General features: G+C 44.4%; 2 protein-coding genes across 2 annotated transcripts in view; one reads left to right on the top strand and one right to left on the bottom strand.

The window, feature by feature from the left end:
• QTRT2 (queuine tRNA-ribosyltransferase accessory subunit 2) overlaps positions 1-24,132 on the top strand; it is an 80,989-nt gene that overhangs the window by 35,147 nt on the left and 21,710 nt on the right. The window lies entirely within an intron of this gene.
• On the bottom strand, positions 1,015-22,858 carry DRD3 (dopamine receptor D3). Its single transcript, XM_060273750.1, has 6 exons — positions 22,329-22,858; positions 12,440-12,552; positions 10,426-10,568; positions 9,916-10,106; positions 7,504-7,846; positions 1,015-2,065 (listed from the first exon to the last, which is right to left on the bottom strand). The coding sequence occupies exons 1-6, from the start codon at positions 22,611-22,613 to the stop codon at positions 1,869-1,871; spliced, it is 1,272 nt and encodes a 423-aa protein (XP_060129733.1). The 5' UTR covers positions 22,614-22,858; the 3' UTR covers positions 1,015-1,868.

Below are 24,132 nucleotides of genomic sequence, written 5' to 3' on the forward strand. Positions count from 1 at the left end.
AAAAGGTAAAGGGACCCCTGACTATTAGGTCCAGTCATGAATGAATCTGGGGTTGCGGTGCTCATCTCGCTTTACTGGCCAAGGGTGCCGGCGTACAGCTTCCGGGTCATGTGGCCAGCATGACTAAGCTGCTTCTGGCGAACCAGAGCAGCGCAAAGAAACACCGTTTACCTTCCCGCCGGAGCGGCACCTATTTATCTACTTGCACTTCATGCTTTCGAACTGCTAGGTTGGCAGGAGCTGGGACTGAGCAACGGGAGCGCATGCGATACTTTTGTTAAATAAAATAAAATAAAATAAAATTTGTTAAATTAAATCAGATCTGTACTTCTCAAATGTCATAAACTTTTTTGAATTTTGCTGCAGATCCACTGAGCACTTCCAGAACCCTTTCATGGAAACACATAGATTTTGTGCTTGTGGGATAAATACTCCTTTCTAGGTTTTCACACAACAAAATAGCTTTCGTTGAAAAGTATTCGGTGAATACTTTGCCAGTTTCCCTGAAACCACTGTTTCTCTACAACTCTAAACATGTAGCATACCTGTTTTCAACCTGAAAACTATTACCAGTATAATGAAAGTCACAGTAACTGGGAAACCCCATTTCAATTGGAACTATATAACACTAGCACATGGGCTAGCAAATATCCAGAATGCTGCCATGCTCCAGTCTTTCTGATACTCTTACATAGGGTAGCACCTTCTTTGACTGGGAAATCTCTTTTCCATCTGTTTCTAATTGGTGGTCTTGTGGAATTGTTTCCAACTGGATGTTTTATGAATGTTGTGCTATTAATGTTGTTGGAAGAGGTTTTTAGAAGCTTCGTTAGTTGTTGATACTGTATTTTTGAATCTTTTGTATGAAAACTGTCTTGAAGACTTATACTCTGTTTTAAAATATTTATATGCCACCTTTCAAACAGAAATTTGTCCAGAGCCTTAAATCTTGAGGCTGCAATCCTGTTCACGTTTACATGGCTTATCAAACACAGCGAAACATACTTCTGAATAAACATGTTGTAGTGCTAATCCTTGGAAGTACCACTGAAAAACTTGGACTTATTTCCAAGTGAAGTGAATGTTGGAAAGAGTCAATAATATACAATGATGTTTTTATGTATTAGCGTAAATCTAGAACATTTGTTTTATTTGTTGTGTGTTGGTAAAGCTGTTCTTTTTACTGTGTCTGGCATTATCTACTATATATATATTTCAATATTGATAGTACTGAAATATAATTACTTACATTAGCTGTTATTTCAGTGTGTGAAACCAGTTAACTCCTTGCATGTGTTATACTGGCCAGTGTGATACGCTTAGATAAATAGTAGTGCACAGATCCCAACTTTTTGAACTATGTGAACTCACATTTGCTTTGTAAGTCACAGTTGGCTATGTGCAGCTAATGACTGTGCTATACTTCAAACACTGAGTGCAAATACATCAGATGTTCCTGCTCCTGGCCTCTCCTAATAGGAATCTCTTCAGAACTGTTCATAGTCAAATATATGCTACTTGGAGGTATCTATGGCAGAAGGAGTCATGCAATTTTTTTTCCTTTCAAAGTGTCCTTTGGCACAATAATGCTGCATCCTGGAACTATTCAGACAGTCTCATAATGTGTGCTTCTCATGGATGCAAAACTTTAAAGTAGTTTCAAGGTTCTTTCTGCACCAGTGTCTAACACAGAACAGACGGATTCTGCTATTGTGAAAAGTATTTCTCATAGTAGCTGCTAAAGAAAAACCGATGCAAAAGTGGGTGCCGTGTTGTTGTTTTCCTCACTGTTGGTTGAGATAATCCGCTCAGGTGTGTTTATCTGCAGCATCCACATAGTATGTAATGCTGTGTTGCTCTCCGAGTTTTCAGCAGTTCAGGATCTTGAGGAAAGCTTTACGGAACTCATTGTTGAAGGTGGTGTAGATGACAGGGTTGAGGGCACTGTTGACGTACCCAAGCCATGTGGTAGCACTGTACAACTCCGGGGAGACGTGGCAAGCTTTGCAATTAGTATTCAGTATGTGTGTCAAAAAGAATGGCAGCCAGCAGACTATGAAAGTCCCTAGAATGAGAAAGAAAATGAGATATCACCATCACTTTGGCTCAGAAGTGCTTAACTCTGGACACAAAGCATGCTCAATCTGCCCACTTACTAAGGGCCATGAAATATACTCGGAGTCAAGAGTGAATTTCTTGCTCTTTATTCAGCTCATAGTCATCAAGGAGGAGAAGAGAAGACGAATGGCTCTTTTCCCAAAACCATCTGCTTATATACATTATTTACACAATGGGCCTTGCGTGATTGGCTACTTCAGGGCTACACCTGTGGGCCAATTATATTGTGGATTGACTTTTGCCTGCAGCCTGATTGGCTGCTCCTACAGGCCAATCAGGTAGCAGATTCACTTCTGCCAGCCGCCTGATTGGCTGCTCCAGCAGGCCAATCAGGTTGCGGATTCACTTCCACCTGGAGTTGGATTGGGTAGCTCCCGCTGATTCTGAATCCTATTGTTCTAGGATTCAGCTCAGTACATAACACCCCTCCCCTCTAAGTTCCAGTCCTGCCCGGGAAGTTGCATTCGTAGTCCCCAAGGTCTGCTGGCCGCCTCCGTGTGCGTTGTGGCCTGGGGTGTTCCTTGGTCAGGGGTTCTGGTTCTGGCTCGTGTTCCGAGGCTGCTGGCTGTGCCAGGGCTGTCTGGTCTGGCGCCACTGAACCACTAGGTTGTAGCTCTGGTTCCGGTGTCCTTCCAGCCTCGGGGCGCCCCTCTGTGCCTACTGCTTCTGCTTCCTCTGCCCACCCCTCTCGCTCTACAGGCCTCACTGCCCTGCTGTCCCCTTGGGACCCCTCTGTCCCGCTCTCCTCCCGGGTTCCTCCTGGGAATCGTCGCCGTATCTGGTCGCAGTGGCGGCGCCAACATTGCCCCCCTTCCGTTAGTACCTCGTACGACACGGGACCGGTCACCTTGGTGACTGTGGCGGGTACCCATGCTGGGCCTGCCCCAAAATTCTTTGCATACACTGGGTCCTGGGCCACAAATGTCCGGGGGTTCCTGCCTTTCCCCACCACTACCTCATCCTGAGCTCTGTCGGGGTGAAGTCGGTCCAGTCTAGTTGCAAGGCGCCGGCCCATTAGTAATTCAGCTGGGCTCCGGCCCGTCGTTGTGCTTGGGGTGCTGTGCTGTGCTAGAAGAAATGCGGCAAGGCGGTATTCCCAGTCCCCTTGTGTCATGCGGCGGAGGCTGTCCTTGGTGGTCCGCACCATGCGCTCCGCTTGGCCATTGGTGGCAGGGTGGAATGGTGCTGAGCGGATGTGGCGGATGGTGTTCTGCGCTGTGAAGGTCTGGAACTCCTCTGACGTGAATGCGGTTCCATTGTCCGAGACGAGGGTGTCAGGGAGCCCGTGGGTCGCAAACAGCTTACGTAGTACCCGGATGGCTGCCGCCGTAGAAGTGGATGGTACCAGTGCGACCTCCAGCCATTTGGTGTAGGAATCCACCACTATGAAGAATGTTTTTCCCTGGAAGGGGCCAGCGAAGTCCACGTGCAAGCGTGACCATGGATGTCGGGCGGACTCCCAGGGCTGGACTGGGGCCCTTGGGGGATCCAGGCGGGATTCTTGGCAGGTCTGGCAGTGTTGGACCCAGGCCTCTATCTCTCTGTCAATCCCCGGCCACCACACATAACTCCTGGCAAGGGCCTTCATCCTCACTACCCCTGGGTATGTCTCGTGTAGGGCTGTGAGGACCCTTTTGCGGAGGGGCTGGGGAACAACAACCCTGCTTCCCCATAACAGGCACCCCTTGTGGGCCGACAGTTCATGTTTGCGGTTTGTGTAGCCAGCGAATTCTGGCCCGGGGCTGCTGCTGGGCCATCCTCGCCACACCCAGTCCAGGACCCGGGAGATGACCCTATCTTTTGTGGAATGGTGCGCAACTTCTTGTGCCTGAATGGGTCGGTCGGGAAGCAGCTCCAGGGTCATAACCTCTTGCGCAGGCGCTGGGTCGGGGCCTGTTTCTGGTAGTGGTAGCCTGCTGAGGGCGTCTGCGTGGCCCATCGCCTTCCCAGGGCGGTGGATTAGTGCATACTGGTAGCCGGCAAGGAAAATTGACCACCTGAGGACACGTGGAGACAACACTTGGGGGGTCTGCTTCTCAGGGGCAAACAGGCCAAGCAACGGCTTGTGGTCAGTCACTATGGTAAAGGGCCGCCCGTACAAGAAATCATGGAATTTTTTTACGCCCTTCACGATTGCCAGACCCTCCTTGTCAATCTGTGAGTAGTTTCGTTCGGCTGCAGCAAGCGTCTGGGAGAAGTATGCCACCGGCACCTCTCTTCCATCCGGGAGTTGGTGTCCCAGGACAGCGCCGATGCCATAGGGAGAGGCGTCGCATGCCAGCACCACTGGCAGCCTCTCGTCGAAGTGTGCCAAGACCGAGTTCGAGACGAGCAAGTCCTTGACTGCCTGGAATGCGGCCCTTTGTCGTTGGCCCCACACCCAAGGGGCCCTTTTATCTAGGAGTCTGTGTAGGGGCTCCGCTACCGCTGCCTTATGGGGAAGGAAGGCATGGTAAAAGTTCAATAGTCCCAAGAATGACTGAAGTTCGGGCTTGCTCTTGGGCGCTGGGGCCTCACAAATGGCCCGCACCTTGTCACCGGTTGGATGGACCCCTTCTGCGTCCACCTTAAATCCCAGAAAGTCCACCTGCGGCACTCCCAGTAAACACTTTTCCCGCTTCACCTTGAGGCCCGCCGTCTGGAAACGGTGCAGGACGGAGCGGAGGCGGTCCTCAAATTCCTCTGGTGTGGGCCCGGCGATCAGTACATCATCGAAGAAGGGGGTGACGCCAGGAATCCCTTTAAGGAGAGAGTCCATTAGATTCTGGAATATGCCTGGTGCCACGCTAACGCCAAATTGCAGCCGCTTTACTCTGAATGCCCCTCTGTGCGTCACAATCGTCTGAGCCTCTGCTGTGGCTTCGTCCACAGGCAACTGTTGATACGCTTGGGCCAAGTCCAGTTTGCCAAAGATTTTTGACCCAGCCAGGGTGGCGAGGACATGGCTGACCACTGGCACTGGGTATGCATGGGCCGTGAGAGCCTTGTTTATGGTGCATTTGTAGTCTGCACAGATGCGGACCGAACCGTTAGGCTTGACGGGTGTGACAATTGGAGTTTCCCAGGGGGCGTTGGGCACCGGCTCCAGCACTCCTTGCTCCACGAGCCGGTCCAATTCCTCGTCTATGCGGGGTTTCAGGGCAAACGGGACCCGGCGGGCCTTGTGCCTGATGGGTCGTACAGCGGGGTCTAGCTGTAGGGCAATGGGGGGTCCTGTATATCGTCCCAATGCCCCATCGAAAACCCCTGGAAACTCTTTGCATATGGCGTCCACGTCCACTTGTAAGCTAGTGCGGTTCACCCCGGTAACGGCTAGCCCCAGAGGTCCAAACCATGCCAGTCCCAGTAAGCTAACGTAGGGGCCCTTAACTACCAGCAAGTCCAATTGTTGCTTTCGCCCTCGATATTGCACCCTGAAGGTCCCCACCCCCATAGTAGGGACCTTACGTTTCTGGAAGTCCCGGAGGGTGAATGGGGCCGGCCTTAGTTTGGGACCCCCATTAGGGCACAGTTCCCTTAATGTTCGGGCCGAGATTATGGATAGAGTTGAACCCGTGTCCAGCTCCATGCGGCATGGGGCTCCCTCTATCTGTACCTCTATATAAATTTTCTCTGTGCTGGGATGGGGCAACTGGAATACCTGGTAGTCCGTGATCTCCGTCGAGTTGCCTTGGTGCATGGTGCCGTGTGACCTGGGGCTCCTGGGTCGGTCATCTGATGCTTGTTGACGGGTGAGTCGAGCCCGACACACCCGGGCGATGTGTCCCAATTTTCTGCACTGCCTGCACTCTGCGTTGCGGAAACGACAGGTCCTCCTCTCGTGGTTCTCCCCGCAGCTTGCACAGTTCCCTCCTTCTCGTCGAGGCTGCTGTGGGGTGTGTGCTGCTTGAGTGCGCCGCTGTACTCGGTGTACTTCCTCCCTGTCAGATTCGGATTCGTCGGTGAGGTCTTCGTGGTAGACCCTCGGTTGGGATGGCGGGGCCGGTCGTGCCTCTTGCGTTGACCTCTCGGCGGCTTCGGTTGCCAGGGCTTCCTCCAGAGCAATCTGGAACGTGAGGTCTTTTTTGGCGTAGAGGCGTCGTTGCAACATCTCGTCCCTCAGGCCACCGACGAGGCGGTCACGAAGCATGTTCTCCAATTCTGAGAAGTTGCATAACCGGGCGGCTTGGCGGAGGGAGGTCACAAACCCAGTTATGGTTTCCCCCGGGGCTTGCCGTTTTGCGTAGAAGGCATTTCGGCAAGCTACCACCGAGGGCTGTGGTGAGAAGTGCTCCTTCAGCCGTTCCATTATTGTTTTGTAAGAGACGGTAGCGACATCCCTAGGTGCAAGGAGAGCCCGGGCGATTTCAAACGTCTCCTCTCCACAGACGCTGAAGAATGTCGCCCTCTTCATGGCATCGTTGGTGACTTCTTTCGCTTGCAGGAGGAAGTTGAAACGGGCGGCGTACCCTTCCCAGTCTCCTGATGCTGGTTTGAATGGCGAGAAGCTGCTGTCGGTTGCCATTCTGGGTTCCTTGGGTCCTGGAGCTGAAGCCTGGATGCACGGTGCGATGCAGCGGTGCAGCAGGTGGCGGTGCTGCGGTGCAGTGCGTGGTGGCGGTCAGCTCAGCAGGATCCCACCTTCGTCGCCAGTGAAATATACTCGGAGTCAAGAGTGAATTTCATGCTCTTTATTCAGCTCATAGTCATCAAGGAGGAGAAGAGAAGACGAATGGCTCTTTTCCCAAAACCATCTGCTTATATACATTATTTACACAATGGGCCTTGCGTGATTGGCTACTTCAGGGCTACACCTGTGGGCCAATTATATTGTGGATTGACTTTTGCCTGCAGCCTGATTGGCTGCTCCTACAGGCCAATCAGGTAGCAGATTCACTTCTGCCAGCCGCCTGATTGGCTGCTCCAGCAGGCCAATCAGGTTGCGGATTCACTTCCACCTGGAGTTGGATTGGGTAGCTCCCGCTGATTCTGAATCCTATTGTTCTAGGATTCAGCTCAGTACATAACAGGCCAATTCATACTTCTTTCCATTATTTTCAGGGCATCCTCACACATAACTAAAAACACATCTTTGAGAGTCTCTTGGCTATTTAGCCACGTGGAAATAATGATAAAGGAGGAAAGAGAGTAGAAGAGAAATATTTTAAAGCAAAAAGCAAAATAGATTTACATTGAAACGGCAAAGCAGCTTTTAAAGTAGTTTCTTTAAAGCATTCTTCCTCTCTGTTGTTCCTCCAACCAAATTTGTAGCCTGGTGCAGCTGCTTTTGTTAAAACACAAAACCAAACCTCAAACCTGTTATATATGCTTGCCATGTAATATTTAGTTGGGTCCTCATTCTTGCACAGTCTGTTCTTAAAAAGGAGCAGAAATGCCTCTACTTACCAAGAACAATAGCTAGCATTTGTGTGGCTTTCCTCTCTCTGAGCTGTATTGCCCGATGCTGCTGAGATGGTAGCTTCAAAGAGGTTGCTGTTTTGCCATTGTTGAGTTTGCGTACTTCTAAACTTTGTTCCTTGACTCTTGTCCTCACCTTTAGATCAACAGCCTCTCTATCCCCTGTACTGGAGACGGAAACTTCATGGCAGAAGCTGCAATATTGCTGCAGTTCTGTGGGTGTCAGGGGCTTCTTTTCAGCAGGCAGCCTTTGACCTGAACTCTTTAGCTGCAAACAGCACAAGAGTGCACTGGGAAGCTTCTGGTGCAAAGCTTTCCTTTCTGTATGTTGCTGAAAAACAAGAGGCCAACAAGAATCAGGAACCACTTAGAAAGAAGGGAAGCTGGTCATTTTAGCATAATATTGTTGACACTGACTAGAAACATCTCTCTAGGGTTTCAGGCAGAAATTTCCCCCAGCCTTACTTGGGACTGATCATGGGACCTTTGGTATGCAAAACCTGTACGGTTCCACTGACCTGTTCTCTCTCTCTCTCTCTCTCTCTCTCTCTCTCTCTCTCTCTCTCTCTCTCTCTCTGGGTGGTTTACAATATAAAAACACAAAAATAGATAGCATAACAAACAAAACCTTATTTATATATTGCTTTTTCCTCAAAAGAACTCAAAGCAGCAGACATGGCTTCCCCCTTCCCAATTTTATCCTAACAACCCAGTGAGGTTACATACAAGAAATTGTGACTGGCCCAAGGTTGTCCAATGAGCTTCATGGCTGAGTGGGATTTTAAATATGAATTTCCTCAGTTCTAGTTTGACACTCTAGTCCCTCTATTATCACACTATTTGGCTGCTACTTAGTATGAAACTGATATTTAACTTAACCCACAGAGTGTTGCATATTGTACATTTAATTTCTTCCTCAGGGTAGGGGCCATATATCTGATATTTAAAATAAAGGTAAAGGTAAAGGGACCCCTGACCATTAGGTCCAGTCGTGACCGACTCTGGGGTTGCGCGCTCATCTCGCATTATTGGCCGAGGGAGCCGGCGTACAGCTTCCAGGTCATGTGGCCAGCATGACAAAGCCACTTCTGGCATAGCTGCCAAGTTATCCCTTTTTTAAAGGGATTTTCCATTATGCTGAATAGGCTTCCTCGCGAGAAAAGGGAAAACTTGGCAGCTATGCTTCTGGCGAACCAGAGCAGCACACGGAAACGCCGTTTACCTTCCCGCTGTAGCGGTTCCTATTTATCTACTTGCATTTTGACGTGCTTTCGAACTGCTAGGTTGGCAGGAGCTGGGACCAAGCAACGGGAGCTCACCCCGTCACAGGGATTCGAACCGCCGACCTTCTGATCAGCAAGCCCTAGGCTCAGTGGTTTAACCCACAGCGCCACCTGGGTCCCTTCATATTTAAAGTACTCGTGCTTTAAATAATGTGTGTTTTCACTGAAATTAGTGGTTAGGAACTTTATTCATAACAAAAACTAACCACTAAAGTGGATCTATAATCTCTTGTAGCTTTTATTGCCTGAGGTTGCAATTGCTGCCGCAGTCCTGATGACATTGTGTGTTCCCAACAGAGATATTTGATACCTTATTAATGCCATTTAGGTCTATGAACCTGAAACTAGTAAACAAAATACTTGTTCCCAAAAGTAAGGAATAAAATTAGCAGTTCAAAGAAAAGTAATTTATTTCACTAGTGCTTGTTACCACATAAGTGAATGGTTCCAGTAGGGCTGAAAATAGCTGATATGAACAGTACACTGATAGATCCATGATTGGTATACACTTTCAGCTGCCCCTCTGCTAATACTATGCTCAAAGCAGCTTTGCATATTCAAAACCCTGCAAAGTTTTTCTGACCAGAGATGCCCATGTCTTATTGCCCATTGAGCACAGAGGAGGTGGGGGGAAGCATCTATTCCAACTGAGGGGTGAGTCTGACTAAAATAAATAGCCGGAGAGGAAGAAATTAAGAAACCCTTTCCATTCTTAGAATACAAAAAGGGTGATTCTGGGTCCTACCAGAGGCCTATGGAAAGCCCACAAGTAGGTCATGAGGTTAGGCAGAGTGAATACATTGAAGGTGAAAAGCAGCCCATGTGGTACTTTCCAGGTGGGAGCTGTAGTCTTAACAACAGCTGCGAGGAAACAACAGCTGCAGTAATCTATGGGAGCTGAGCAGACTCCATTTGAGGAAGAGGCACAGGTGGTTTGAAGTAGGATGCAAAAAGTTTAGCTAGTGTAGAAATGAGGCCTACACAGGACTGTTGCAAGTCGATAGGGCTGTTTCTATTTCATCCCTTCTGGGCTCCAGTAGGACCCTACAGGCATACTATATAGAATATGACAGTTAAGGGCCTTTCTAAATAAAGCCTTTTTATTTGTGGGTCATACCTGTTGTTTGTAGCAGGTTTTACCACTGTAGCTGCTTTGTCTGGTGAGGATTCGCTTCCTTTGTCTCTGCCTCAGAACCATGTAAATCCGGATATAGAGCAGCAGGGTCACCAAAAACGGAAGATAAAATGACACCACAGAGGAGTAGATAACAAAGTTGGGATTGGATATGGAACAAACATTTGGATCACCTGAGCGAAAAGACACAGAAAAGAGAAGGTAGAGTAACTTTCATGCTACGTGTTTTTGTGTGTGTGTGCATAATAAAGGTACGGTTCTTAGAACAAATTCAATATGTTTTTGTTTCTATAAACTAGTAAGAGCTAAAAAATGTAGTTTGGAGGCTGAACATTTTCCCAGTAGCCATCTTCCACAGTTGACAGAACCATGATGGCTTTTCCACCTTGTTCTTGGAACAAAGGGGAAGCTGAGTTCTTAAAGCCATAAGCCATAGGAGGCCCCATGTTTGTGTACAAAGCCTGTGCTTCAAGGTATTGTTACTGCATTTACCTGTGGTGTTGAAGCCAAAGAGAAGAGGGCAGGAAACGGCAAATGCCAGCAACCAGACCATTGCTATCATAATGGACACTCTTCGGCAAGAGCTGGGCCCTGTGCTGTACTGATAATGAACAGGCATAACCACTGCAGTGTATCTGCATAGTGAACCAACTCCAAAGCAAGGGTGATGGAGACGGAGGAGTTGTTGTACAAGGAATGTATAGGGAAGGGAAGGGAATTCGGAAACAGAGGAAGAGAAGGCCAAGTTGAATTCAGAGTGGAAGAAAGTAAAAGAAGAGAAGGGAAAACAGAATAAATACAATGGTGCAAAATGGAAGATGAGAAAAGTGAAAAACAATTCAGTAGTAATAGCATGAGATGAAAAAAGGCAAGCAGTGTGGAAAAGAGATTGAAAAAAAAAAGAGTCAGGTAAGTCAGTATCTGTTAATGGTAAGAAGAGGCAGTGAATCAAAGACATAACTAACCATGACAAGAGGAGATTTTTACAAGCAAGGCTGTCTGCATTGTGTGTGTGCGTGTGTGTGCACACATCAGAGGATGTGGCCATGTGTAACGAAGCCCTGACTTTTTTTTAATGAAAAGCAGCCGCTGGAGGACGTGATTTTGAGTGAAGGTACAATGTCTAGAAAAGAAATTATTAATCTTTTTCCATTTGCCTGCTCAAAATCACAATCATCTGTTTTCCTCCTCTGTGTGGTTTCAGCATGGGCAGCACCAGAGTGTGTGTGGGGGGGGAGCAAGTTCACCCCCATCAAAGAAGCTCACTCCTCACACTGCTGAACTCCTGTCATTAACATATACTGTTATTTTTCTGTCAGAGATCTTAACATATGGAATGAAATTGCCCCGCCCCTGAAATATACTTTGCTCCTTCTGTGCCCCCCCCCTTTTTCTGGTGCCGTCACTGGGTTTTAGATGAACGACTGGGTGGAATAAAAATGGCCAGTGCAGAAATCTTTTGTTCCCCTCCCCACTCCATTTAAGTGAGTGTAAAAAAAAGGTTGAGGCTCTATTATATGTGTTTGCATGTAACATATGTATAGGCCTAATTCACACATCATGTTAAGCCAAGCTATGTGTTAACAGGACTGCATGAAATTGTTAGCTCCCAGAAATGAGTTTGCACCCACTTTGCTATCTGGCCCCTGTCTTTTTAGCACAGCATGACATGACAGCTAAGCCAAGGTTTTTAGGGTGTTGTCCAAGCCGGGGATTGTGGTTAATGTCTCTTCTCCTTAACTGTACAGTGGTACCTCTACTTACGAATTTAATGCGTTCCGAACGCACATTCGTAAGTCGAAAAAAAATTGTAAGTAGAATCCCATAGGAATGCATTGGGAGAAAAAAATTCGTAAGTCGAAGCAACCCTATCTAAAAATTCGCAAGTAGAAAAAATCCTATCTAAACCACATCCAAGATGGCGGACGGAGCTCCATTCATAAGTAGAAACATTCGTAAGTAGATCTGAAGAAGTGTGCATGCACACGAAAGCTCATACCAAAATAAAAACTTAGTTGGTCTTTAAGGTGCTACTGAAGGAATTTTTTTTATTTTAATTCGTAAGTAGAGTTATTCGTAAGTAGAGGTACCACTGTAATATGTAACCATAGGACCAACCTTAGGTATAGATTGTGTTTAAGGAGGAGGGAACTCTGGGATTCATCCAGCATGTTTGCACGGTTCTGATATGCCATGGCTTACCATGATGTACGAACCAGGCCATAGTTTGCTATCACATTTGCTTAACTTTATGGTTACTCAAATGATTCCCCGAGTTTACTTTGCTAACAAAGACACAGATTGGGAATCTAATGTTTGACACATACATAACAACTACCACATGTGGCACAATTCTCTGATGTATTTTACGTGGCACGCACATATGTGGCACAATTGTTTTTCTACATAAATCCCTAACATAAAATTCAACCCACTTCCCTGTCTTAGCCCACCTGAGAATCTCCCATTTCTACCACAGCTTACTGTTGTGCTCTTTTGTTCTTACCTGTCAATGCTGATAGCGCATAGATTTAAAATGCTGGCTGTGCACATCATCACATCCATGGTAACAAATACGTCACAGCAAACACGGCTGAAGTTCCAGACTCCTCCCATCACCTAAATATCAACCACAAAATGTCACTATTGCATTGCACTGAATGCTAATACACTGCAGTTGCTCCTTCCCATTATAATTGTGGAATTGTTTTATATGGACTTGTTCATAGAGGAAAGCTGTGTGGCTCCTAGGATTCAACCCATATATCCTCTTGCAGTTAGCCCTGCCTTTCAGAATTAAATGCTGCTCTAGACACAAATCTAGAAAGTGGGCAATGGATGTGGGGATAAGTTAACTAGGTTCATCAGGATATATATTAATTCCATCACAAAAGAACTGAAGCATCAAACCCTGCAAATAATCATTCAAGTTCATCCTTGTAGGTCTGGGAAAAACAACACCCAGGGTTAAACTAGATATGACACTAGATGTGCCATTAGGAACTTTGCCATTCTCCCCACCTGCCCCAGCTCCCTCCCTTACTTAATAGTAGGGGCAGGAAACCTATTTTCACTGAGGTTGCAGTGCACGGAGACGGAAAATTTAGCTGATTCAGCAGCTGTGTTCGTTCAATTATTCATGGTCTATTTACCCAGTCTACATTACTGTACTGTACTGTACAGTACATTGATTATTGCCTTCATTTTATGTATGAATGGTCTTGTAAAATTTGTGTTAAATTGCTTTTTAGGGGGTGTTTTTCATCATCTGGAACGGATTAATGCACTTTCCATTACTTTCAATGGGAAAGTTTGCTTCAGTTTATGAACGCTTCAGTTTATGAACAGACTTCCAGAACCAATTGTGTTCATAAACCGAGGTACCACTGTAATGTATATACTGTACTGTATAGCAGGCGTTTGGGGGAAAGTTTCATCCACTGTTTCACAAGCTGCAATAAGGAGCATGAAATTACTACAGGACTCCGAGTATACAGTGGTACCTCGGTTTATGAACGCAATTGGTTCCGGAAGTCTGTTCATAAACTGAAGCGTTCATAAACTGAAGCAAACTTTCCCATTGAAAGTAATGGAAAGTGAATTAATCCGTTCCAGACGGTCTGCGGAGTACTTAAACTGAAGTGTTCATAAACTGAAGCGAACGTTCCCATTGAAAGTAATGGAAAGTGGATTAATCTGTTCCAGATGGGTTCGCGGCGTTCGTAAACCGAAAATTCATAAACCGAGGTGTTCATAAACCAAGGTTCCACTGTATTTCAACCTAAAGACCATCTTTTCCCCTCATGAGCCTGCCCAACAATTAAGATCTGTTCTGGAGGCTTTTGTTGTTGTCCCCCACCTCCTGGGCTCAGAAAGGATACTGAAAAGAAGTCCTCTTCAGCAGGAGCACCCAAACAGTGGAACTCGGACCCTGGATTTATTTGGAACCAGAGAACTTAGGGCAGTATTTTTTTATTTAAAAAATTGCACAGGCTGCCTGAGAATTAATTAGCCATGGAGGCTTTCCTCATTGTCCCACCACTGGAACTTTATTACCCATGGAAATGTGAGGCCAGGCCTTTTTGTCTTTGGTTGCATCCTGGCTTTGAAATTCCCTGCTCTGTGATATTTAGCCGGCTCCTATGTTGGTAACTATGTTGGTTTCCCGTGCTGAGTGCTCTGGTCCATGGGGTCTTGAAGAGTCAGACATGACTAAAAGACTAAACAACAACAATGTTGGTTTTCATGTGTACTCCCCACGGCGGAGATGAACCCCGACAGGAAGGAGTTGAAAGGGAAGGTGCCGACGCCGAGGCAGTAGCCGAACTGCAGCGCTCCCGTGAGCATGACGTAGAGCAGGTAGGCGTCCAGCACCTTCAGGCGGCTCGGCGTCCCGCTGCTGTACTCGGCTAGGAAACGCCGCACTACCGAGCTCACCGAGCTCGCCCCGGACGAGCCAGAAGCTGCGCCTGACATAGCGACGGAGACACTGCCACACAACTTGAATTAAAGAGCTATGGTTCATTTTGTATTGGCTATTTTGCTTAATTTTTGTTATCCATCTTGAGATCTTGAAAAAAGTGGGATATCAATAGGTTTGGTTTTGTTTTTTTTTAAAAAAAAAATAGAATAAAAAGTCTGGTGCCTTCTTCACCAACTTTTAGACAATGTATAAAGACCATTCTGTTCTCTCAGGCTCAATGGCTTTTTATGATATCTGTCTCCTTTTAATTGCCTGATCTATTATTTTTAATTGAGTTGTTTGTCTTTTCGTTTTTATTGTGGTTTCTCATCTGCTGTTTTATTGTAAGCGAGAAAATAGCTTATCTCCTGAGTTTACACCAATAAAACTAAGAAACGTGAGGAGTTAGTGGTCCGACGTTGTTTATTGCAAAGCAATAGGTTAGTCGGATCGTTCCGCAAAACTGCAACCCCGCCTGGTGGTCCAGGCAGTGGTATTTATAAAATTTCAAACAAAGCATTTCAATTTTCACCAATCATATACATCATCACCTAATTTCATGTTTAAAACACATGCGCAAAAAGCACTGGCAATTTCTGCTGATTATGTTCTGATTCCCACTGTGTTCTGTTACATTTTGTTAGTGTGCATGTTGGGAACTTGTGTTATGTGTAGCCATTTGCGCCATGTAGCAACTTATGTTCTAGCTTTGAGCTGTATCTTTGTGATTCACATATTAGCTGTATTTCTGTCCCAATTGGGGGGGGGGAACGACTTGCAAAATCATCAGTTTCATAAAGTAACAGGCTACCATAACTTTTCTATTAGAAGCACACTCAAGGATTTACAGGGGTACACATTATCACATTTATTGTGGCCCTTTGGGCCACTGCCACAGTTCCTTAGTAATTTTTTATGTTTTATTGCATTTTAATTTGTTTTATTGTTAGCCGCCCTGCGGCATGACAGGGTAAACACACCTCAAAAAAGCAAGCAAACCCATAAAGTAAAGCCTGTTACTTTATGAAACTGATGATTTAGCAAGTTCCCCCCCCCCCCAAATTGGGGCAGAAATACAGCTAATATGTGAATCACAAAGATACAGCTCAAAGCTGTATGAAATTACCAATGAAATTACCAATGCTGTATGAAACCTCTAAGACACAGTTGTTCTCTGGTCTGCTGTGGGCTGTATGAGGGAGCAAGGGAAAATACCTCTGCCTGTTCTTGCCAGCCATGTACTGCATAATATTTAGAAATTGACTTCAAGTGTTTCTGCATAAGTTCCAACAGGTTTTATTTAGCATCCACACTCCCCTTCTACAACAAGCCAGGCCTAGTCAAGCAGCCATAATAGATTCTGGTAGGCCTCAAGTCAAATACTTGTTTTACACCAAAGGTGTTGTCATAAAACCATAGTCTACTTAGAGATCACTTCCTTGCATTCTCCTTATGCTATATATATATGACTATGCACTCTATCAAGGTGCACTCTGTAAATTCTTCCCACTCTCTCAGAGGTTTTGTGTCCCAAGTATTGGTATTGCTAGCTTCATAAACTTGTGGTTTTTTTGAGTTGCTGATTTCCTTCCTTTCTTCCAAACCTTTTGCTATGGGGTGTCTCACAGCAGAGAAACTTCACAAAGGAAGACCACTCTTAATTTCCCATTAACCCACCATGAAATATGGACGGTCCCTTTCTCAGATGCTTTTATTTCAATCCACTTTTTTTCATTAATTGCTGTGTATTACTGACATTTTTGCCGCTCATTTTAAAGGGGCATAATGGTAGACTCACAAATGATTTTATGTGAAATAAGGCTACTGTATATTTATGCGAGGACACCTGTCCTCAAAGGCAGGATATAAATCTTTTGAATAAGGCTGGCAGGGTGCTGGGCTTCTCTTGCCTCTTAAATACACTATCTGTTGTTTGAAGTTGGAAGCTGCGAGAGAGGATACCACTGAAAAGGCTTCTCTAGATCACGGTGTTATTTACTTCAGTATTGTGCACGAGAAGCCATCCAGCATGTAGCACTCAGACCAAAAGAGTGTTCCTGAGCTGAGAAAAGACCTAATTAAAGGCAATTTAAACTACAAAATGCTAGTAAAAACCATGGGAGTTGTGCTTGCTTTCAGGTCTGTGGAAGTGCCAAAATGAGAGATCACTCTGCCTGTTACTGATTTTTCAATAGTAATAAAAACACTAAATGCTAATGAGTGGCTGAAACAGACAGCATCTGTTCAGTTGCCCTTCATAATTCTATAGCCCTAGGTTTGATTTACTCATCATTATTCATTATTGTTCTGTTTCATGCAAGCTTTCCAACAGAGAAGCACAAGGCTGTTATTAGGCAGAGAGAGATTTGTTGCAGATGCACATAAAAGGTCTGAAATTTCCTGTTTTGATATATATACAACAGAAGCCCAGACTCATTATTACTATTTTTTTGCATCCAAACTGCATTTGATAGGTAAAGGTAAAGGGACCCCTGACCATTAGGTCCAGTCATGACCGACTCTGGGGTTGCGCATTCATCTCGCATTATTGGCCGAGGGAGCCGGCGTACAGCTTCCAGGTCATGTGGCCAGCATGACAAAGCCGCTTCTGGCGAACCAGAGCATCACACAGAAACGCTGTTTACCTTCCCGCTGTAGAGGTTCCTATTTATCTACTTGCATTTTGATGCGCCTTCGAACTGCTAGGTTGGCAGAAGCTGGGACCAAGCAACGGGAGCTCACCCTGTCATAGGGATTCGAACCGCCAACCTTCTGATCAGCAAGCCCTAGGCTCAGTGGTTTAACCCACAGCGCCACCTGGGTCCTAGGTATTTGATAGGTATGGTAAATACTACAGTTTAGTCCCTTGTGTGCACACCTCTACTTCTAGGACACTAAATGTATAACATTCAGTCAAATAATAAATCAAACATGTTAAAATGAAGAAAAAATGCCATCAAAAGCAATTAAAACCAAACTTTAAAAAACCAAATTTCTAATAAAACATTTTGAATCTACTGCATAAGTTGGTTTTTCGGAACACTTATTCAAAAGCACTATATTAGAATCTATCATGCAAGAACTGTATATTAAACTCAGCCAATTTGTGTGCAAGGTGGGATTATCAGAAAAGCTTAAATGTAAATAATCCAATTTTAATTTTTGTAAAGCTAATTTTATTGCCACAAAAAGATACACACCTTCAAAATGCACAGCTAATGCATAAATCTATTTAGGCTGCAATTTAGTCTGCAATACCCATTAACCTGGGAGTAAGCTCCACTAAGTATCCACAGTAGTGTCCGCAATTGTGACCAGAGGAGGAATGCCCACTGGGACAACCACAGAGAGAAGAAACACCATGGTGCAACTGGGCGTCTTCTTCTGTCCCAGCTGCAAGAAAGGATGTCTCTCCCATATTGGTCTCTACAGCCACAGCAAGCACTGTAACTCTCTAATGGTTTGATTCCCACCCTCCAAAAAACAAAGCACATTCCTCCATTGTCTCCTGAAACAGATGGATGCCTACCAACCAGCTCCACTGAACTCAATGAGACTTATTTCATGTAGACATGTTTAGGATTGTGCTGTCTATTGCTTGTAACATAAAGCGACATAGGTAGAACTAGTGTGTTGAACAGAATTATAGGTGTTCCTGAGATTTAGTCACCTGTCATCTGAAACATTGAGGGGCAGTGTCCATCTATTTTCCCTGAATGGCCTAAGAACACGAGAAGAGCCCTGCTAAATCAGATCAAAGGCCCTTTGACCCCACCATCCTGCCAAGGAAATGCCTACAGCAGACCTTCAAGCGGGATCTAAGCATGATAGCATTCTGCCTACTTGCATTTCCAGGTAACTGGTAGTTAGAGGCATCTCTGTCTTAGGGTAGCATGTTCAGATTACAGTGAATGCATATAAAACCAGTGAAGTATAGTGGTTAGGGTGAGACTAAAGGTGGGGGACCCAGGTTTAAATCCCTTTCAGCCATGAAGTTTGTTGAATAGCTATAGGCCAGTCACTATCTCTCTTGTCTAACAAACTTCACAGAGTTGTTGTGAAAAGAAGAGGGTAGAGCCATTATGAGTTCCTTGAAGGAAGTGTGTGATAAAGTGCAATGAATAAACAAATGAAGAATGCAAGCATAAAGGAGGAACCCGCCAGATTTTAAAAGGATGGGCAGAAATCCATTCTTATTTACATCAATGCAGGTTTCAGCAATTCCACTGAAGCTGATACAATTACCGACAGCTGAAAATCAGATTAGAGACCTAATTTATTTTTTCATTATCTCAGCTATTTTTGCCTTCATTATATATAATTATTTTAATGGAATTTACTTCCATGAAAGTGTGTTTAGGATTGTATCCCAAGGCATTCAGCTATATCTTCCTAAAACAGATACTTTTAATGGACTGAGCACTCTACCCAAATCTCTTCAGAAAGCAATTAGTCAGTGCATCATTGAAAAGAGAAATGCTTGATCTGTTACTGAGTGAAGAGTGATATTACCAGATGATAGAAGCTCCAAACCATTGTGCAGCAGTAGTAAGTGGAAATCCACTGAATTTGTTTGCCTCCATTCGTTTTCAGCTCTGCATTGTCAGAGATGTATTGCCTAGAGGTATGGTAAGCACCTATGGAAATGGTGTTGTGCTGGTTGGTTAAAACATAACTATTTGCAGGGACATTCCTGAGCACTGATTTTTAGTACTATGGTTTCAACCAGTTGGCCCTATATGACCAACATACCCTGGGATATGTTGGTCGTATAGATATTTCCTCAGGCTGCATAAGAAAACAACCTCATTAGGTGTACTAAGGATAAAATCTGTGGGAAACGCACATGTTGGTGAAGAATCCAAAGTGGATTGCTGCCTGGCATCCATAGCATTATTTTCATTGCCATGATCCTCCACTTTGTCGAAGGGAAACACCCCACTGGAGTAAAAATCATATATCAAACAGACGGAAAGCTCTTCAATCTGAGCAGGCTGAAAGCAAAGAATAAGGTTACCGTAACTTCCGTCATAGAGCTTCGGTATGTTGATGACAACATAGTGTGCGCACACTCAGAGGATGACCTCCAAACCATCCAAATATCTTTGCAGAAGCTTACGAAAACTTGGCCTATCAGCATCCAAATAACCAAAGTGCTGCACCAACAAGTGCAAAATAACCCCTCTGCAGCACCAGAAATACAACTCAGTGGTGTAACATTGGAAAATGTTGATCACTTCTCCTACCTAGGCAGTAATCTTTCCACAAAGGCCAACATTGATGCCGAAATCCAGCATCGCCTGAGCTCTGTGAGTGTGGCTTTCTCCCAATTGAAGTGCAGAGTGTTTGAGGACTGGGACATCCGCAGGGAAACCAAAATGCTTGTTTACAAAGCTATTGTACTACCAACCTTACTGTATGCTTGTGAAACATAGACCACTTATAAATGCTATCTCCAACTCCTCAAAAGATTTCATCAACAGTGTCTCCGAAAAATTTTACACATCAATTGGGAAGACAGGCGAACTAATATCAGTGTATTGGAAGAAGCAAAGATCACCAGTGTCGAAGCAATGATTCTTCAACATCAACTTCGTTGGACTGGTCATGTTGTGCAGATGCCTGATGATCGTCTTCCAAAGCAACTACTCTATTCCGAACTTAAAAATGGAAAGTGTAATGCTGGTGGTCAACAAAAGAGGTTTAAAGACTGTCTCAAGGCAAATCTAAAAAATGTCGTATAAACACTGACAACTGGGAAACACTGGCCGGCGAGCACCCCAGTTGGAGAGCAGCCTTTACCAAAGGTGTCATGGGCTTTGAAGAAACTTGAACTCAGGACGCAATGGAGAAACGTGCTAAGAGGAAGGCACGATTGGCAAATCCACACTGGGACCAACTCCCGCCAGGAAACCAATGTCCCCACTGTGGAAGGACGTCAGTCATTTACAGACTCATTTTTAAAACCGTGTTTATGGAAGACAATCTTACTCGGCTACGAGTGATCACCAAAGAAGAGAAAGAAGGAGAAGAGTGTTGAAAGCAAGGAAGGCCTGCAAATAGGTCTTAGTAGCTCAACAAAGTAACATATTTTTTAAAAACAGTTAGCTTAATTCAAATGTATGTCAGCCCTTTTCATTTTTAGCCTATACCACATTTAGGAAAATGCATACCACTATCTGGGTTTGAGTCATTCACAGCAGAACTACCAAATACATAGAATTAGCTGAGAGCCTTGAACACTTAGTTGATAGGAAGATTGGCTTAATCAATTTTCTTTTAGCTTTGAAACATGAGATTTGTTATATATGCCATATTTGAAAGAGTGGCATTTATTCCATGAGATAAATTACAGAAAGGTTATTCTTACAGCCAAAATAGGTTTTTATTTTATTTTTTAAGTGATGAATCCCACAGTGACATCATTATCTCATCTGGGAGAACTGGCAGACCATTTGACACCTTGAAAGCCCCCAGAAGCGTTCTACAGATTGCTATTTGAAATGCTTCATTTTTGTAGGTGCAGCCAAGCACGGTTGTCATCCAAGATCCTTAACCGTTATTCAACCCTACTTAAAATGGACTAATTAGGATTATTCTTAAATCAGATTTATTACATGAGTATTGCAGGTGTGGATAATTCATGGCAAAACTGCATGGTTCACTGTTTTAACTATTGTCTTACGACCCTGAGTTCTCTGGACAAATACTCTCCATCTCTATCCATTGTCAGCCACAGACATTAATGCATGGATGCTGTTCTCTTGGATTCTAGGGCAGAATGTGCTACTTAATGGGCTGGAAAATTCATGGTCTGGAGAAAAGCTATTGGCAATTAGCTGAAGACATTTTCATCAAGGGCATGTGGACAAGTGATGTCAAATACACCCTTCAAGAAGGAACATCAGTATTCCAGCTGGGTATTCTTGCCTTTGCCATCCAAAGCATAATTCTGTCACCCCAGTCCCATAAATGCAAGCAATATGTGGAGGCATATATTTGTAAGAGGGACTGTTTTTCCAAGTGCAGGAAAGTCTGCACTGTGGGAGTGCAACAGCTCTGTAGCGTGTGTGTGGAATATGTGTGTTATTTATTTATTTATTTATTTATTTCACCTTAGCTTCTAAAACTAATTACAAACCCATCTTAAAATCAGCTAGCAAGCTGCTGCAGCAGCAACAAAATATCTGAATTATCTTATTGCACAGAATGTCTGTGAGCACTGAGATTGCAGTGTAGGTGGTGCTTCTGTTCATATTGTGTCTATATTAGTATTTTCTGTCCCCTTCTTGGATCATATAATTCCAGATCTGTGGACAGGATGGGACTGTTGCTATCTGTTGAAAGAAAGTGTTCATTAATAGTTTGTAAACTCAACTCTTAAAATTATATGTTTCTACACCAACAATGCATAGACATGAAAATGCACATGGATATTTGTGCTTAGCACAAATCTAACAATTGATACTCCTCTATTATTCACTTTTTCCCACAAGACCTGGGTTACATTTTTCTTTTATGATTAAGTTATAAAACTAAAGGAAGCAGAGAACACTCGGAGTCTATCACATGTGTGCAACAAAGAGGTTCCCCATGCTGATTTTGTAAAATCCGTAAGGTACTTGGGTTGAAACAGTGACCTATCCATAACTGAATGTCCACCTTTTCTGGTAATTTACCAGATCAATGTATCACCAAGTTAGGTCCCAGAGCCCTCTTTGTTGGATCAGTTTGGGCCCATGTGATAACCTGCAGAATTATACAATAATTGCACAATTTAAGGGTGGAGGAAGAAACAATATAAACGATAGCTCTGGGTGTTTACTGTTTTGCATAGTTCTAAATGGATGACAAAATTTGAGAGTATATTAACCATGCACAAATACTAAAAAGAAAAGAATGCCATAGGACTGGTAGCCTAAAGTATACTGACCTCTAGGTATACTACCCATGGCATCACCAAAGTGGCCACAAGCAGGTCTGCTACTGCCAGGCTCACCACAAGGTAGTTGGTGGTAGTATGCAGGCTACGTTCCCTCAACACAGCCAGGCAGACTAGGACATTCCCAAAAACGATGGCCAAGATCAAGATGCAGTAACAGAGGGCATAGTAGGCATGAGACTGTGGTGATCCAGGTTCTGTGGAGTTATCTTGCCAGTATGGGGCTGATACCGTAGAATTGGGATTGCTAGTGATTCTGCTGAAGGCTGTCATCATGGGATGGAAGATCTGAAAAAGAAAGACACTGGATGAACATTGGTGTGGTGCACCAAGAACAGAGAATCTGTTTATATTTTCATATCACTGGCCAAATTATGCTGCTTACTATGAGTGAAACCCTACAACAGTCATTCATTTGTAAGATTGCTCAATGCCAATGAAATACAATCTGGGGAAAAATTATAGTTGTTTAATAGTGCCAGAAAAAGCATTGGGGTGCTTTAGATGAAAGTTGTGGTTCTGTACTGACTAGGTTCCAAAGTATTTTGCTTTTTGAGTTCCTACTCTTCCTTTCTGTAACACTCACCCAATACAAAGGAAGTGGGGAAAGGGTGGCCACATTCATCACCAACATTCATGTGCAGATTGTATTTTCAGTGTGTCTTACCACCCCATATGTACTTTTCACTTACAAAGAAGCACAATCACCATCATACCCAAGTGATCATGTGAGAAATTAGGAAAGGTGAAAGCACACAGTGAATGAACCATTTTTGCTCCTTTCTTTGGTACAAACTCTGAGGCCTGGAGCAAACAGTTGCTGCCAATGTTATAACCGGCCATGGGGTATTTACTTAGGGAGTCCAGCAGGTTGCTCAGTGCCTACTGGAGATCAGTGCCCTGGGCAACTGTACTATTTTTCATACAACTACCTTTCAATACCATGCAGTGGTATAATGTGAGGAACCTAATCTTCCTGAAAGAACCATGTGGAATTCACATTGAAAAATTAATATGTGGGCATTAAGATTGATATGGGTGATGTTATCACCTTTGCTTTAGCAAAAACTGTCACAGGTTCCTCATTAGCTGTTCATTCCCAACAATGATTTGCTGAGAAACCAGTCTCCTTTACTGGGCTGACTGGGCTGGGTCCCATAAAGTCAAACTTAGTTCCGGACTGAACTACAATTAAAATAGACTACTTGCTGCTTTTTCTTGAGGGAATTTAAATTTAAAGTTCTGACAAAAATCTACTTGATTATTAGCATTCCTACACAGTGCTGAGTAGTCTCCAAGTAGAGAAAGAGGCACAGTTCCTGCACACCATTGAACTCGCCTGATACAATCCTAGTCCAAAGTAGTATACAGCAGGAGGCATACTGCAGGGTGTTCAAAGTCTCTCATTCCCAATCAACTCCTGATGGTTCTCTGAAACCTATTATGCTCCATTTAGCTTTGATATGACTTTTCCAGAGGTACTGATGCTATTCTTAGTGACTCGGTTTCAAGACGACTCCACAAAATAGACTGCCCCTCTGGAACTTTGCATCAGAATTCCATAGAACTTTTATGATGAGCATTGGCTGAAATTGGGTCATTGCATTGGTTCTCTTGTTATATCAGGCTATATAACACTAGCCCAGGGACCTATCTGCACTGTGCACCATGCAGATTTGGCTATTCTTGTTACTTTTTGTGGTCATCCAGAAGGGTATCTGGTCTTTACTGCACCAGTGATGATATCAGTGATGTACATGAAAGCCTTGGGGCATGTCTAGTATGACAATGTGGG

The sequence above is a fragment of the Zootoca vivipara genome, chromosome 4 (genome assembly GCF_963506605.1).
Source record: "Zootoca vivipara chromosome 4, rZooViv1.1, whole genome shotgun sequence".
Classification (NCBI taxonomy): domain Eukaryota; kingdom Metazoa; phylum Chordata; class Lepidosauria; order Squamata; family Lacertidae; genus Zootoca; species Zootoca vivipara.

What these genes read in the sequence shown, in the direction of transcription:
- DRD3 (XM_060273750.1), bottom strand. Translation starts at nt 22,613, where the DNA reads ATGATGACAGCCTTCAGCAGAATCACTAGCAATCCCAATTCTACGGTA. An exon ending in TGCGCTATCAGCATTGACAG is followed by an intron (nt 10,569 to 12,439) that starts GTAAGAACAAAA and finishes TTCACTATGCAG; the next exon opens with ATACACTGCAGTGGTTATGC. An exon ending in AATGCTAGCTATTGTTCTTG is followed by an intron (nt 2,066 to 7,503) that starts GTAAGTAGAGGC and finishes TTCTCATTCTAG; the next exon opens with GGACTTTCATAGTCTGCTGG.